This window comes from Fukomys damarensis, unplaced genomic scaffold (assembly GCF_012274545.1).
Source record: "Fukomys damarensis isolate Sample0158 unplaced genomic scaffold, DMR_v1.0_HiC HiC_scaffold_3, whole genome shotgun sequence".
Classification (NCBI taxonomy): Eukaryota; Metazoa; Chordata; class Mammalia; order Rodentia; family Bathyergidae; genus Fukomys; species Fukomys damarensis.
Genome location: NW_022900915.1, coordinates 1,445,342 through 1,461,692, shown reverse-complemented (window position 1 = coordinate 1,461,692; position 16,351 = coordinate 1,445,342). Strand labels below are relative to the sequence as shown.

Sequence of the window (16,351 nt, the reverse complement as noted above, 5' to 3'; positions counted from 1 at the left end):
ACCCCAAACCTGAGCTAAATCCCTGGCCCTCTACCTCTCTTTTTGACTTTTACTACTTTTGGATTAGTTTTGCCCTGTTGTTGGGTTTCAATTAAATGTCATTATATAACATATGGGTCATAAGTGTAGGTCTGAATTTTATTCATGAACTTGGTTTTGAGGATAATATACATGTATGTATACACACAAAAAAACAACATAAATATCGGTAACAATTCCTAGATATTATAAATAATATTAAATGTTAAAATATCTGCCGAAAAAGGAAAACTGTAATACAGCAACTTAAAAAACTGGAACAAGAACCATTAGGTAAATATAATAAAGTAACAAAATCTGAAGAACCAACAGAACTTTGAAAACAAAATAAATTAAAAGTTCAGTTTGCCAGCAGATTAACACAACAAAAGCAGAAAGTAAGTAGAAATATCATACAGAATGTTTATGAAGGAAAAAAATAGAAAATACAGATGAGAGACCTGAATAATACAGTAAGGAAGTCCAACATGCATTTGATAACCTCAGGAGGACAGAAAGAGAAAAATGAACATAAGCAATAATTGAAGAAATAATTACTATGAATATTCAAGAACTGATAAGGATAACAAACCAGATTCAAGAAGAATTAGAATCTCAAATGAAATACTAAAAGGAAAAATATACCAAGACACATCATAATAAAATTATGATCTATGCCAAAGACTTCAGATAAGGAACTATTGAAATCCTACTGGAAAACTTCTAATCATAAGGATTATCATAATACAAAACAATATGCTTATTTCTTAAGAGGCAAGATAATACAGTATTTAACAAACAATAACTAAAACTAAATTGTACTAGGTTTGAATCTTGAATGTCCACTTCCTACCTGTATGACTTAAATTCCCTGATCTAGGAACTGAATTATGTTAGAATTTTATCTTTCTCATAATCTATGTAAACTACTTCAGTGTCTTCCGCAGACTGCATTATTACCTATAATTCTTCAGCCATCAATCTGAAAGTACCGAAATTTAAGATATAACTACAAATGAAATTTAAATATATACCTTATTCAATCACCAATACCCCCCAGTAAAAAATAAAAAGACCTGATTTAGTGACTTCAATGTGATTCCAGTAAATTACCAGCAATAAAATTTCATTATATCACCATGTAACAAAAGTCACAGAGGATGCCATTTTCATTATTCACGGACAACTAGCTATTGTGTTAGCACAAATATGAAACTATGAAATTTCATGTCAGCCGAGGTTTAATTAACAAATTATCCTGAAACTTGGTCTAAACTCGGATAACATTAGATAAATATAAAACTCTTTGTAAGAGGTAATAGAGTTGAAAAGTCACTGAAATCTGATTTCTCAACATGACATCATGAAGTAACACCCTTATTTATACCAAAGTATAAAAATCAGTACTAAAAGTATACAGACATGGCACTTAAGTGATTATTTTTATGGAAGATTCCTAACCTAATTACAATCAGATAGAACAGATATAAACAAAAAATACGAAGACATAGCAAACTTAGTACTAAACTATGGTTCAAACAATTTAAATAAAAATTTTTCTGTCCTTCCAATTTATATTTTGGACAAACTTGGGGAAAAGCAAGACTATATAGCATAATTCAACCTCAAAGTATTAAAGATACAGATCAAAAGCTACTCCAAAGTGCACTGAATAATAATAATTATATGCAATGCTAAGTATAGCACTTTTAAAAAGACAAGTCAAAGCAAAGGAAGAATATCCAACAAGAAAAAGAAAAAGAAAAAGAAAAAGTGGCCAGGGATTTAGCTCAATGGTGCCGCAACCTGCCTCACAAATAGAAGGTCCTGAGTTCAATCCCAGTACCAAAAAAATATATATTTTTTTTAAAAGAAAACGAGGAAAAAAACAAAGAGATGGTGATAAGGCACAAAATAAACTCGTTCATAACGTAATATGTGTGTATACATAAGCTTTGAAAATGACATAATAAGCATTTACTAAAGCATCAGTGGTCTGGCTAGGATGAACAAGTTCCACACTGAAAATAACAGGAGCTGAGAGTCAACACTTCAAGACTGTGAGACTGACAAGTAGGTCACAGCCTAGAGCAGTGGTGGTGAACCCATGGCACGAATGCCCTGGGGGCACACAGAGCCCTCTCTGTGGGCAGGCTAGCCAAGCTGAGTTGTTTTTTCTAAACTAAAACCTCAGTATTCAGGTTTAATTGCAGTGTTGGCAGGGTTGCAGTTTAGGCACTTGGTCTATAAAAGGTTTGCCATCATTGGCCTAGAGCTGTGGTTCCTGGCTTGCTACAACCGTTTATCTGCCTGAGCCTATCAGATACATACCACTTGCATGTAAGACATGCTCCTACAGGTGGAGGTGCTCACAAGTTGCTGTATTAGTTCTAGCCCAGAACATGGACAAAGGAAGAATTCCAAAAGAAATAAAAAACAGCAATATCCATTCATCCAGTTCCTGCATCCTGGGCCTCTCTACTCTGATTCATATTTATTAACTCTCTTTGTCCTGATATCATGCTTATAAGGAACATTTCAATTTTAACTTAGTGCTCTATGTAGATCAGCCTACAGAAAGAAAACATTATGGGCATTTTGAACCTGTAACAGTAACATCATTAACAATCAGAAATTAACTTTTTGAGAAATAATTACATCTCTGAGTTTGATTGTGAGCTGATTCTTATGAATGATTTCTACGACTCCAACACTAAGAAACAGACCCTACCCAGATTTTGTATCATAAAGCTAAGGACCAGACCTTGCAACTGAGGTGCATTCATCTAGGTAACTGCCACATGTCACTTAGCTAGTCTCTCTAATGGTGCCCCAATCCTACTGTGCATCTCTATTTTCAAGTGAAAGCAAACAGCATTTGCTGCAGTGAAACTTGGTAGTTTTCCATTCCAGCTCAGAAGTTTTCTATTTCCTGCCACTTGCCTCTTCCTCTGATCATCTCTCTTTTGTGCATTAATTTCACACCACTCTACTAACAGAGGTTACACCACCAGGGACAATGTGAGACAGACAAGAAGACTGAGAAAACCAAGCTATGCTAAACCTCAAGAAAACTTGGCTGGTAAACCAGATGGAAGAGTTTTGCCACAACAAAGTGTATCTTATAAGAACAACTCCCAGGTCCACATTCTTCCAAAAGTGAGCTTTCTACCTTATAGCCATCATAATGGGCACATGTCAGGACTACAGAAAGGTGTCATGAGAGTTTGCTTTCCTTGCTATCCCACACCCAAAATTCAAGCCTTTTTTTGAATAAAGTAAAGCAAAAAATAGCCAGTGTTACCACAGTTATGAAATGTAAACAGAAGAAAAAGTTCATATACTTCCAAAGCTACTTGGAAGTATGTTTTCAAAGCATGCAATCTTTAATACTAAAGAAACATTTCATTCAAAATACTGAAATTTATCCAAAAAAGAAATCCTGCTTTCTAATTTTTATCTACATAAAAATGCTCCCCTAAATTAAAACTGTGCCAAAATTTAAAAATTAGTTTCTATAATATTGCCAAAGTAAAAGGACTGAGTTGTTACACCATGGAAAAACAACGTCCTACACATTATTACATACTCGAAGGGCAAGATGATGTCAGAAAAAGTCAGATATACATACCATTTTTCCTTTTCAAATAATCTCCAAGTTATTTATAGTACCAAAATAAAAAAATAAAAGTTAATAATTTAAAAAGGAAATAATTTTTAAAATAAGAACTTACCAGCTTAATTGCCACATATTCATTTGTGTATAAATTTTTCCCTTGAAAGAGAAGGAAAAAAATGCCAGATTAAATATTATGTGAACTGATCCCCAGGGGAAAAATACACAACACATTTAAATGAAACAAAGGTTTGTGCTTCCAATTATTAAGCAAAAGAACAATAACAAGGAAATATTTACATTTATGTCAACTCAAAGTTGTACTTGGTAGTTCACCTAGATCCAGAGGTGACACTAACCCATTATGCCACTTACAAAAATGGATTCTGGTTTTATTGAACTATTTCATTCAATCACAAAGTAATCAATAGTCAAATTCATTTTCAATAAAATGTAAAACCAGAACTTCTATATAAAAACAGAAATACAAAATTTTTGTCCAACCACCATGTCCTTTTGAAACCTTCATTACTATGAAATATAGTAAATATATCAAATATACATTTAAAATAGAATATATTAAAAACACAATGAAACAAGAAAAACATTGTTTGCAGGCATGGTGGCACATATCAGTATTCCCAGCTATTCAGGAAGCTAAAGTAGGAAGTTGGTAAAATTTGAGGTCAGCCTAGACAATTTACTAAGACCCTGTCTCAAAGTAAAACATGTATTAGGGAAGTAGCCTGGTGGTCCCTGGGTTCAATCCCCAGCCTGAAGGAAAAAAATACATAACATACACACACACATACACACACACACACACACACACATTTATATACACACAGACATATATTATATACTATTATTATATATATTATAATACATATATATAATATATACACTATTAAGCAATTGGTTCTGACAATCTACTAATCTACTCTGAAAAAATGATTAACCCTTTACCTTATGACAAAACTAGTTCCACATATTTTTAGGATTAAATATAAGCATAAAACAAGAAAATGTATTTATTACCTCAACATATGAAGGCCTGAGCATAAGAAATAAAGACAATCAAAAGGTTTTACATATTCAATCATACAAAATATTTTAAAGTTCTGAATACTGAAAAAAATCCATTATACGCAAAGAGCAGGTAGTACCATGCCTGCCTGACAAGATCAAGGTCCTGAGTTTGAACTCTGGTAACAAAAAAAAACAACAACAACAATAAAAAAGCAGGTAAACAAATTTACTAAACAGAATTTTAGAATCATTGACAAAGAAATCAAATGAATACAGTAATCCTTGGAATTACCTATATAATATAGAAAATTCCAATTGGTCAAAATCTGTAGCCAAGGAAAATACAATCAAAAATTTTGGAAGCAATTAGTGTGTGTATATGTATATATATTTTTTAATGTACTAATGAAATAAAAGAATTTATTTAATGAAATAAACAGCACAACATGTGTTTCCTAAGTTTATAATTTTTGCCAATTAGCATGCACTACTTTAGTAATCTAGATTCTATTAACTATTAAGAGTAATTGGTCCTGGCAACCTTGGATACTGAAAACAGAACAGGCAATCATTACTTCTCATAAATGTAATTTTTCTGCATAATACTACAGTCTCCTTTCAAACAGCTGCTGATAAATGGCAACAGAATTTAATAAGGAAAATTTCAGCATTGGTAGCTTTCACAGTTATGTAACAAAAGTGCTTAGCTCTAGTACTCACTGAACCTATGTAAGTATTTTTAAATATTAGAGAATATTGTATATTCTTAGCCAATCAATCAGCTCAATATTTGATGGGTCTTCATATACATAGTCTGAATTATATATGGAAATATAGGCTTCCTCTGGTAAACTTACAGTAAATAATGATACTCAGAACAATCTTGAGGAACTACTGTCTAACAGAAGAACCCTGGGGTAGGTTCAAAGAGGAAATTTGTAGTTCCTCAAGATATTACTTTCTCATAACTAGTTTGTACATGATATACATGTACACAGAAAAAAAATTACAAGATGAAAAGCTAGATGAAATACAGATTACACAGAACTAAATTATATGAAATACTTCTAAAAGTAACATTTTTATCGATTTTATTATGATCTCTATCTACCTTTTATGTCACAACACAAAGCACTAAATTCTAAAAGCCTCATCACTGTTTTGAACATTAGAGATTTTACTGAATCTTAGGAATGACTGTTATAAACATGAGCAAAGATTAAACAATGATAAAAATACATTTTTGTCATCCAACATAATTATTAGCCTCACAGAGTTAGCTTTTAATCTATATGTCACACACATGAAGAAAATACACAAAGTATGTGTTTGCATGTATTGAGTGAGGGGGGAGGTATGTAGAGGGACTGCCATTAATAGATGAAGCCAAGTAGAGGGGAGCTAGTTAATGGATGTTTTAATCCAATTTCAAAAAACATTTCCAATACAGCTTTCTGCCATACTGAATTTTAAAAGACAGTTTCGCCAATGTCATGGCATTGGTGTAATTATTGCATAAAATTATGTTCTTCAGAAAAATGCTTACAGGAGGCATTACTAGATATCCTCCAGCATCCATTCCCCTCTCCCACAATAATAAAATGCCCAAGCTTCCCATCAAGAGACTGAAAGTACTTCCCAGTCTCTCACGCAGCTCAGCTTGCTGAGTATGTAGCTAAGTTCTGTGTAGAATGAGGTGAGCCACACACCACTTCCGGGAATGGATGTGTGTATTCCTGACTCCTACTCTTCCTTATGCTACCGGGCCCTCTATCTGGGAGAGAACTACAGCGACCACCATGCACAGGGACACTGAAGTCACACATTCAGGATGCAGAGGTTTCCTGACAGCTTTGTGAGTTTTCCCTTTGGTATGTTATGTGAAAGGAAAATAAACTATTTAGTCACTGTATTTTAGAATTTTTTAGTACCATCATAATCTACTTTTTACTGTCCTTTTAAAACATTTATAATATGCTTCAGGTAGAAACAGTTAAAAAGCAATAACCATAAAAATGAATCAGTCCAAATCTCCAAATGTATTTGATATATATTATAACTCCTATAGAATTTTCAAAAAGCATTAGAGTTTTGCGCTTTATAGGAATAATCAGAAGAAAAAGCAGAAATAATTATAAAAACTCCTGCGGGAAAACTTCCCTATGTCAAAAGTTAGTTTCAGTTATTTCAGATGGGTAATTCATAAAGCAATGTATAACACCTTTGTTCTGTGTTTCTGTATGTAATAGTCAACTGTAGATACAATAAGACACAGGAGAGGCCAAATAAAGTTTACTATAAGTCTTAAAAGAAGGAGTCACACTGCATGTCACACAGGATCAACAAGCTCAGGGTAGGTGACAAAGACAAGAAAAAAGAAGAGCTCAGGCCAAGGCCATTACTCAAGTTCCTATCAAAAAAGTCAAGGCAAGGCAGGGCAAACAATTTAGGATTGGTTAGTCTCTATAACTGCAGGGGCCTTTGGCTTATAAAAGTGGTCTCCAGTTACATAGTACCTGGCCCTGGGATGATAAGCAAAGGAATATTGCCTCTCAGGTGTATATGCCAGACAGAGAAGGTACAACTGCAGTGGACTAGTTGGGTTTGCACATCAAAGGCATGCTCCCACCTGAGCCCTTCCCTAGTATATTAGCAGCTAACGCCAGGAAAAGCAGTCTCTTTCCAGCCAGAAAGGCTAAGACGTCCAAACATCATATTATTAAAAAAAAAAAGTATTATAATGTAACTCTAGAGTTTGGCTGGCTCTATCTGATCTCATTCAACATATATTAAGAACATGCCTGGGGGTTTCCACTGATCATCTAAGCTAGGAATACACCTATCTAACATGTAGTACGCAAGCCTTACTTCCAAAACATAAAAATAAAATGAAACATAAATGCATCTTATGTTTAAAATAAAATATTAAAAAATACATAACATTTTAATATAATTTTAAAATTTTAAGTATGTACCAATTATTTTAGTATCATAATCATGCTTTCAAAGCTAATTATCTGTAAGAGCAATTTCCAAAAGTAGATAATATTGTCTCTTCAGGCATCTGGGCATGGAGCGATATTTTAAGTCATGTGTAGGATTTCAACTCCTATTTGGTGCCCAAGGGATTTGATATTTTTAACGCCCTCGTGTGACAGTCACAACACCAAAAAAACTGTACACTCTAACCCGCCAATAGCCTCATTGTTGAAAATCACTTACATAGAACATGTACGCCACACAGACTTTTTTACTCAATACTAAACTAAACAAAAAAAAAATATTCAATACTAGGAATCAAACGTTCAAGATGTGTTTTAAAGAAAACCCTTTACAAATCTGAACTTTTAAAATCAGAATGTGTTTATCCAAGTATGCAAAGAATAATACTGATAACAATCTAAGGAGAGAAACCATCTGGGGACTTGAAAAAGAATAGTAAAATGGCCCTCCACAATCTACAAACAAAAATCAAAATGATTAATATGACCTGCACATATACTTAAGCATGTGTGCCTGCATAAAAATACAACTCTATACAATATATAGTTGACACTGGGCATGGTGGCTCACGCCTTTAATCCCAGCACTCAGGAGGCTGAGGCAGGAGGATCGCTGTGAGTTTGAGACCAGCCTGGGCTACATAGTGAGTTCCAGGTCAGACTCAACTACACAGTGAGACCCTGTCTCAAAAAACAACAACAACAACAACAACAAAAAACAAAAATATAGTTGATACATTTAAATAAACATATAAATATCACACATGCAAGAGCTGTGACTGAAAACTACAGTGAATTTTAAATTGTTTTATTACAGTAAAAAATACACTGCCATTGATCTACTCAAAACATGCTCTCTCACTTCGGACACACATGCCATGTTCTTATCACTTTAAAAAGCAGTTTTGGAAGTTCTCTTTTGTAAGTATCATTAGTTGTACTGTGGCTGAAATGATTTAAAATATTAATTTTTCATGGTAAATGGTCATTTTTACTTTTGGAAAAGAGCCAGAAGTCACATAGTGCCAGATCCAGTGAAAAGATAGAAGACACATTGTAACATTTTTACTACCCTGACTTTCCTTTGTGTTTTTTACTGAAATAAACTTCTTTAAATACATACTGCATTTTTATATTTATTATATTATATATACTGTACTTACAATAAAGATCCATACATTAGACTAGATAAGTAAATATATTAAGAGTGATCTTATTCCTATTCTCAGTCTGTAAAAGAAAGGGGTGTCTTACTGTTTCTTTAATATGTACAGCAATAAGCTTCAGTATTATGATAGAATCATGTTTTTGTTTAAAACGGTCCACAAGATTTGTGTGAACACACATATACATATATATACACATATGTATATATACACACACACACATACACACTGTGTATATGTATGAGTAGTTATCTTGAAATAAATTATGAAATGAATTTTGAATAAAAATAGCCGAAGTATATGGAGATTTAGTGCTTGTCTTTTTACCTTATCACCTAAATTTAATCCTCACAACAACCCCACTATAAAAACAGTGATTCCACTACAAAGTTGAAGAACTGGAGTGCTTGAGTGGTCAAATGACTTGTGTGTTCCATTATGGCAGGGGTCATTTTTCTATATTATCCCCATACAGTGGTTCCTTGGTACTGGTTGTTAACTGGTTCTGGGAGATGTGACAATTACCAAAGTGTTTGGGCTAGAAAGACTTGGCAAGTCATGAGGCGATCGACACCAAGAAGTTCTAGCTCATCTATGGAATCTCTGAACAAAATTTTCACATGCATTCAGTGCCAAATCTGATGAGTCTCAAAGCAGCTGAACACCAAGGCATGACTGTATACAGTATTATCAGGGTTAAGTATTGGAGAAACAAGTAAATAATCTGGCTTAACTAAAAAGTCAAAAACAATTTAAGAATTTCAAAGTATCTGATTCGATATCTTTCAAAAACAAAGGAAACGTAAAGGACCAGGTTTAGCTCAATAGCACAGTGCCTGCCTTGCAAGTTTTCAAGGCCCTGAGTTCAATCCCCAGTAAGGGAGGGGTGATCTTTGTACCAAAAAATGAAACATAAAGCATTCACCTTTTCAAATATTTGAGTCCTCACTAAATGCAAGAGTTTGCCAGCCATCTCATGGTTTTAGGTATTTATAAGTATCTCACTGCCTTTTATTAGCTTAATTCAAAAATTTAACATACATTAACAACACAAAAATAATAAAGTGAAAGAAACACTTCAAATTTGGGTGTTTTACAAGACTACACATACAATCATGCAGTTGAGTGAACAATTAGATTGATTTCCAGAAGTAGGGTTAGATCTAAGAACTGTAAAGTCAAATTTTCTTTTACTTCTGAAGTCCTCACTTGGTGGTCGATTCACCAGAGCTACAATATACTCCATAATGATTCCAACATAACCATGACATCCTCCTGGCTTCTCTTTAATAGAAACAGCTATATCTCTTCTGTACTAGGAACTAAGACTTAGACTTTGATCCTGAGTCTGTCATTAAATTGGTGTGTGACAAGTACCTTTCTCTGAGTTTCAACTTCCTTACATGTAGAATTAGGAGGCCTAACTAAACCAATGTTTCTCAAAGTTGCCTAAGTATAGCAACTTATTTCAAAACTTTGAATTTCTTGTTAAGAATTTACATTCCTGAGTCCCACCCCAGACATACCAGCAGTGAAGAAGAATAAATTACAACATAAATTTTCATTAATTTTATGTAGTTTCACTATATTAACTTGACATTAAACCCTTATAAGGCACTCAAGTAATTAGTTACTAAATATTTTGAAATATGAAAAAGGAACTTAAACATTGTCCCCAAAGAAGATATGCAAAGGCCCTGTTGGCAACTACTGTAGCCTGCTAGGTCTTTTTAAACTGCTTTTTTGCTGAAGAATGGGTTCATTCCTACACACGCATGTATACATAGGAATATATGTAAGGAAAATAAAGAATTCCTTAAAGTGAAAATGCAAAGGTATAATAAATTTCCAACATCTGTATTCTTTAAAATTAGCATAACTAAACAACTAAACAATTAAATATTTTCATTAGACAGTATCTTCCGCTTCAAAAATGTTTACCAAATAATGGAATAAATAAAGTAGTCATACCTAAACGCAATTCTCCAAAATTGCCACATCCAATTTTTTTTCCAACTCTGAAGTTAGGTCCAACCATTAAAACTCCAGATGATGAAGACCCAGTTCCTCGAGTGTTGTGCCCAGACCGACCACTAGGTCGTGCCATTCTATCATCTGATTTGTCCTTGTCTTTCTTTTTATTATCCATATCAAGTTTGCGGTACTCCACTTTGAATTCTTTAATCAAGACAAGCACACTGAAACAGGGTATTGTGAGAATAGGTACATCACTAGGTAACTGTACCAGTCAAGTAATGTTAACATTCAAATTGCAGTAGGTAGTCAATTAACTGGAGCGTGTTCATCCCATTCGTAAAGTTTTTCTCAGTTTTCCTTTCAGCAAAACATGTCTTCAAAATTATCTTCTCAGTGATGTGAGCTGATACTCACAGGTAGCTAGGACATCAAGAAAAGAAAATTAGTCAACTAAAGGAATTTTAAAACATATGTTTGGGAAATTTGGTAACATAACAAAAACTTAGGCAATAAACGTTTGCTATTTATTGATGCCCACTGAAATTAAATCAGATTCCTAAATCAACCATTACTCTTTATTTCTACACTTTAATACCAAAAAGATCATAGAAACAAAATAGAACAAATCAAAGCTTCAGTTACTTTTTAAAAATAAAAAAGGAAAAAGGTACTATTTCATAAAACAATACACATTCACTAGACTTTTCAATTTAGACTATGACTTTGATCCCTAAATAAAAAAAAATTTTTTTAAACATAAATTAAAGCCCCATCTTCACCCAACCACAGTACTCGGGAATAATTTCCTGTCTAACAAACAGAAGGTGAGGCTCAGGCAACACAGTGATCACAGACTGGAGTTTGGGGGCACTGAAGTGAGTGGGATTTGTGGAACATGGTACCAAAGGTGAAGGAGTTTCACGGTGAGGACGGGGAGAACAGAAGGCGAGGCTACATGTGTGCACAGGAATATTCTGAAGTTATGACTACAAAAAGGGTTAAGTGAACAATGAAGATACTGGAGGCTGCACGATAATGTCCAGCACAGGTAAAGAAACTCCACTCCTAAGCATTCAGTGTGACACTCTAAGTCTTCAAGACTATACATTCCAATAAGGAATGCTGTAGACTGCCCCAAGTATTGTAAAGCCCTGGATACCAAGCCTGCATAGGATTAAACACAGCTCTAAGTAAATTAATTCTTATCGTTAAAAAACAAGTACTTAACATTCTCAAACTGACAAAAACACACTCAACACAATTTACAAAATCCACCATACAATCTAAAATTACCAAACATGTAAAGAAGCAATAAACATGATTCATAGCCAGGAAACAGATTCCAGATGATCCTGATATTGGAATTTAAAAACAGAACTTTAAAAATACACTGTAATAGCTGATATAGTCCAATCAAGAACTAAAGAAAAGCAGGGCAAAAATATATGTATATATCTGAAAATGTCCTAAATTTAGTGGGAAAAAGACCCCCACAAGTTTTACTCAACAATCCTGTAAAAAGCAAATATAAAGAAAACAAAACTTACATTATTATCAAAAATAAAAGTAGATTCTCTAAAAAATAAAAGTAAATCTCAAAAAGTAGACAGATAAAGGATAGCTGAGAATTTGTCACTTGAAGACTGCATAATAAATACATTTTAAACAGTCCTTTAAGTAAATCCAGATACTAGAAAGAAATATGAAACTTCAAGAACAGGATATAGGCAATGGGAAATGTGTATTTATTTCTTTTAAAGATAAATTATTATTTTAAAAATAATTTCAGTGTTATAAGTAACATGTACAAGTAAAATATACAACATAAAGTGGGAGTTGTAAATGGAATTAGTTTAAGATATCTTCTAGATTTTAAGAATCCTCACCACAATGAAAATTAGCTCAATTTAGCCGTTCTATGAAGTATAAATATTTCAGAAGCCAAACACTGATTCTTTGAAAAAAGGTGAATACGTTGGTAACTCTTAACAAAAATGATCAAGAATAAAGAGAATGTGCAAATTATCAAATAACAAGAATGAAAGATATGTCCAAATGATAAGAAAAATTTTATTTCAAGAATAAATGACTGTTATGGACACTGAATATGATAATGTAGATGAAACAAATCAAGATGAAACAAAGTATCAGTGAGTCTGATTTTAAAAACAAACTATTTTAAAACTACAAGTAAAATTTCTCACAAAGATGGTTTCACTTGGTGAATTTTATCAAAGAAAAAAAACTGCTCTTAGAGTAATCAATTTGTGAATTCAGCACAACTCTAATATAATATCCTGATAAAATATTCAAGTAAATTTAGACCGCTATTTTTCATGAACATATATACAAAACTTCTTCACAAAATGTTAATTAAAAGGTTAAATAGGGGGCCAGGGATTTAGCTCAGTGGTTCTGCCACATGCCTTGCAAACATAAGCATCAGAGTTCAATCCGCAGTACCCCCAAAATAAAAGGTTAAATAGGGAGCTGGGGATTTAGCTCAGTAGTTTCACCGCCTGCTTTGCACACATAAGGTCCTGAGTTTGATCCCCAGTACCAAAAAAAAAAAAGGTTAAATAAATGATAATTACAGTTGAATACTAGAAAAGTAAGACTGATTTAATATTTGAAATCAATTTATCAAATCAACCTAAAAGAGAAACCCCATTTCATCATTTCAACAGACAAGAAGTTGCATCTGACAAAATTCAATCCACTAATGACTAAAAGCTTTCATTAATCTAGAAAAATAATATAACTTCTTCAGTCTAACAAAAAGAGCCTACAAAATATCTACAGTTAATGACATTCTAAATGGTGAGACAATTACCTCTTCTCCACTCCTTACTGGGAGGAAAAAAAAGAAAACCACAAGAATGTCTGCTCTCAGATTTCATATTCAGCATTGTATGGAAATAATTAGCCAGAGCAATAAGGCCGATAAAAGATGCAAAAGGCATGAAAAACAGAGATGAAAATGTACACCTCTTGTCATTCACAGATATCATGACTATGCATGCTAAACCTATCAAACCTATCAAACCTTTGGAAAATATTATGTTACTAGAAAAATAAGTAAATCTACTAGGTATAATCCAGGTCAACACACAACAATCAATTTCTAAGTATTTAGCCATGAACATGTGAAAGATAAACTGGGGGGGTATTTATAATAGCATTAAAAATAATCAAAAAATTAACAAATATGTGCAATGCCATGCACACTGAAAACACAAAATATTGCTGAGAAAATTTTAAAAGAAACAAATAAATGGCAAAAAATGGAGTTGAAAAACTCAGTATCTTTAAGATGTCCATTCTTTCCCAACTGACCCATAGAACCAATACAATCCCAAACAATACGCTACTAGGCTTCTTTTAAATAAGCTAGTCCTAAAACTGATATGGAAATGCAAAATCTAGAATAAAGAAACAATCTCAGAAAATATATACTACCTAAATTCGAGACTTATTAGTGAACTGTTATAATTAAAACAATGGGGAATGCCACAAAAATAGTCAAATATGTAAATAAATGAAACAACAGAGTCCAGAGATGGTCACACACATATAGTCGACCGCTTCTTAAGATACCAAGTCAATTCAATAGTGACAAGAAAGGTTTCTAATACATACATCAGAACAACATATCTGTGTGTGAGAGAAAAGTGATTTTGAACTCTATCATTTCATTAATTATTTGAAATAAATTACAGATCTAACACAAATATTAGAAATATAAGAAAGAACAGCTAGTTCAACATACATAAATCAATAAATGAAACGCCGTATTAATAGAGTCAAGGACAAAAGCCATATGATCATCTCAACAGATGCAGAAAAAGTGTTCAACAAAATCCAACACCCATTCATTATAAACCCTACAGAAAACTGGAATAGATGGTCTTTATTTCAACCTGATAAAGACTATCATCTATGAAAAACCAACCGCCAACATCATACTAAATGGTCAAAAATTAAAATCTTTCATGCTAAAAACAAGAACAAAACAAGAATGTCCACTATCACCACTCCAGTTCAATATAGTTCTAGAAACAGCCAAAGAAATTAGACAAGAGAAAGAAAAGACAAAAAAGGAAGAAGTTAAACTGTCACTATTTGCTGATGACATGATACTCTACAAAGAAGACTCAAAAAACTCTGCCAAAACACTTCTAGACTTAATTGACAGATTCAGTAGACTAGCTGGATACAAGGTCAAAACTCAAAATCAATAACCTTCTTGTATACAAATAACAGACTCACTGACAGAGAAAGTGAGGAAACAATTACTTTCACAATCCCAAAATATGAAATATCTAGGAATCAACATAATGAAGGAAGTAAGAGTCCTCTACCTTGAAAACTATAGTACTCTGAAAAATGAAGATGAAAAGATATAAGAAAATGGAAAGACATCCCTTATTCCTGGATAAGAAGAACCAGTATAGCAAAAATGGCCATACTTCCAAAACTGCTATACAGATTCAATGCAATCCCAACTGAAGTCCTAACAGCGTATTTCACAGAACTACAGGAAACAATCCAGAAATTGATATGGAACCAGAAGAGATCTAGAATAGCAAACGCAATTCTAGACAACAAAGACATGACAGGGGTATCACAGTCTCCAACTTGAAACTATACTACAAAGCCACTGTAATTAAAAAAAAGGGGGGATAGGTACTGGCAAGGAAATAAGACTGAGGAACAGTGGAATGGATTAGAAGATGTACAAACAACTCCAGATATACTCAGCCACCTCATCTTTGACAAAGGAGCCAATTGCCCTCACTGGAGGAAAGATAACCTCTTTAATAAATGGGGCTGGAAAAACTGGATTTCAACTGCCAAAGATTAAAACCATACTTTTTATCACACACTAAACTAAAATTGAAGTAGATCAAAGATCTAAATATTTAAAGAGAAACGCTAAACTTTCTGGAATATAGGTTAGGTAGAACTCTTGAAGACACTGGCATAGGAAAAGACTTTATAAACAAAACCTCAGCAGCACAGGAACTAACACAAAGAATCAACAACTGAGATCTCATCTTACTAAAAAGCTTCTGCATCTCAAGAGAAACCACCAAAAGTCTGAAAAGACAACACACAATGGGGTACAAAATTTTTACCAGCTGTTCCTCAAAGGACTACTATCTAAAATAAATAAAGAACTTAAAAAATCAGAACCCCCCTCCCAAATTTAAAGATTCAAAATGGGTCTCTGAAATGAAACATTTCTCAAACAAGTAAAACCTTCATTGTCTTTTTCTAGGATCTTGTTTAGAATTGCTTGTGGTGCTGGTTTGGTATTCATGTAGTTTCTCAGGTGTTGTCTTGGAAATATCTTATTTCCCCATCCATTTTGAAAGAGAGTTTTGAAGGATACATAAGTCTAGGTTGGAGGATGTTCTCTTTTAGTACTTGAAATATCTCACTTCAGGCTCTCCTTGCCCTAAGGGTTTGTGTTGAAAACTCTGCTGTGATTCTGATGGGCTTTCCTTTGCACGTGATGTTTCTTTTCTCTTACTGCTTGT

The 16,351-nt window shown here is 33.3% G+C and overlaps 1 protein-coding gene across 9 annotated transcripts in view; it reads right to left on the bottom strand.

Annotated features, from left to right (window-relative positions):
- Csnk1g3 (casein kinase 1 gamma 3) overlaps nucleotides 1-11,228 on the bottom strand; it is a 67,524-nt gene extending 56,296 nt beyond the window's left edge. For all 9 annotated transcript variants that reach the window (XM_010627231.1, XM_010627235.1, XM_010627234.1 and 6 more), the window contains exons 1-2: nucleotides 10,803-11,228; nucleotides 3,753-3,793 (exon numbers count right to left, since the gene is read on the bottom strand). In XM_010627231.1, the coding sequence (XP_010625533.1) occupies nucleotides 3,753-3,793; nucleotides 10,803-10,980 (219 nt within the window). In that variant the 5' untranslated portion in view covers nucleotides 10,981-11,228. The remainder of the gene's footprint in view (nucleotides 1-3,752; nucleotides 3,794-10,802) is intronic.
- Nucleotides 11,229-16,351: the final 5,123 nt, after the last annotated feature.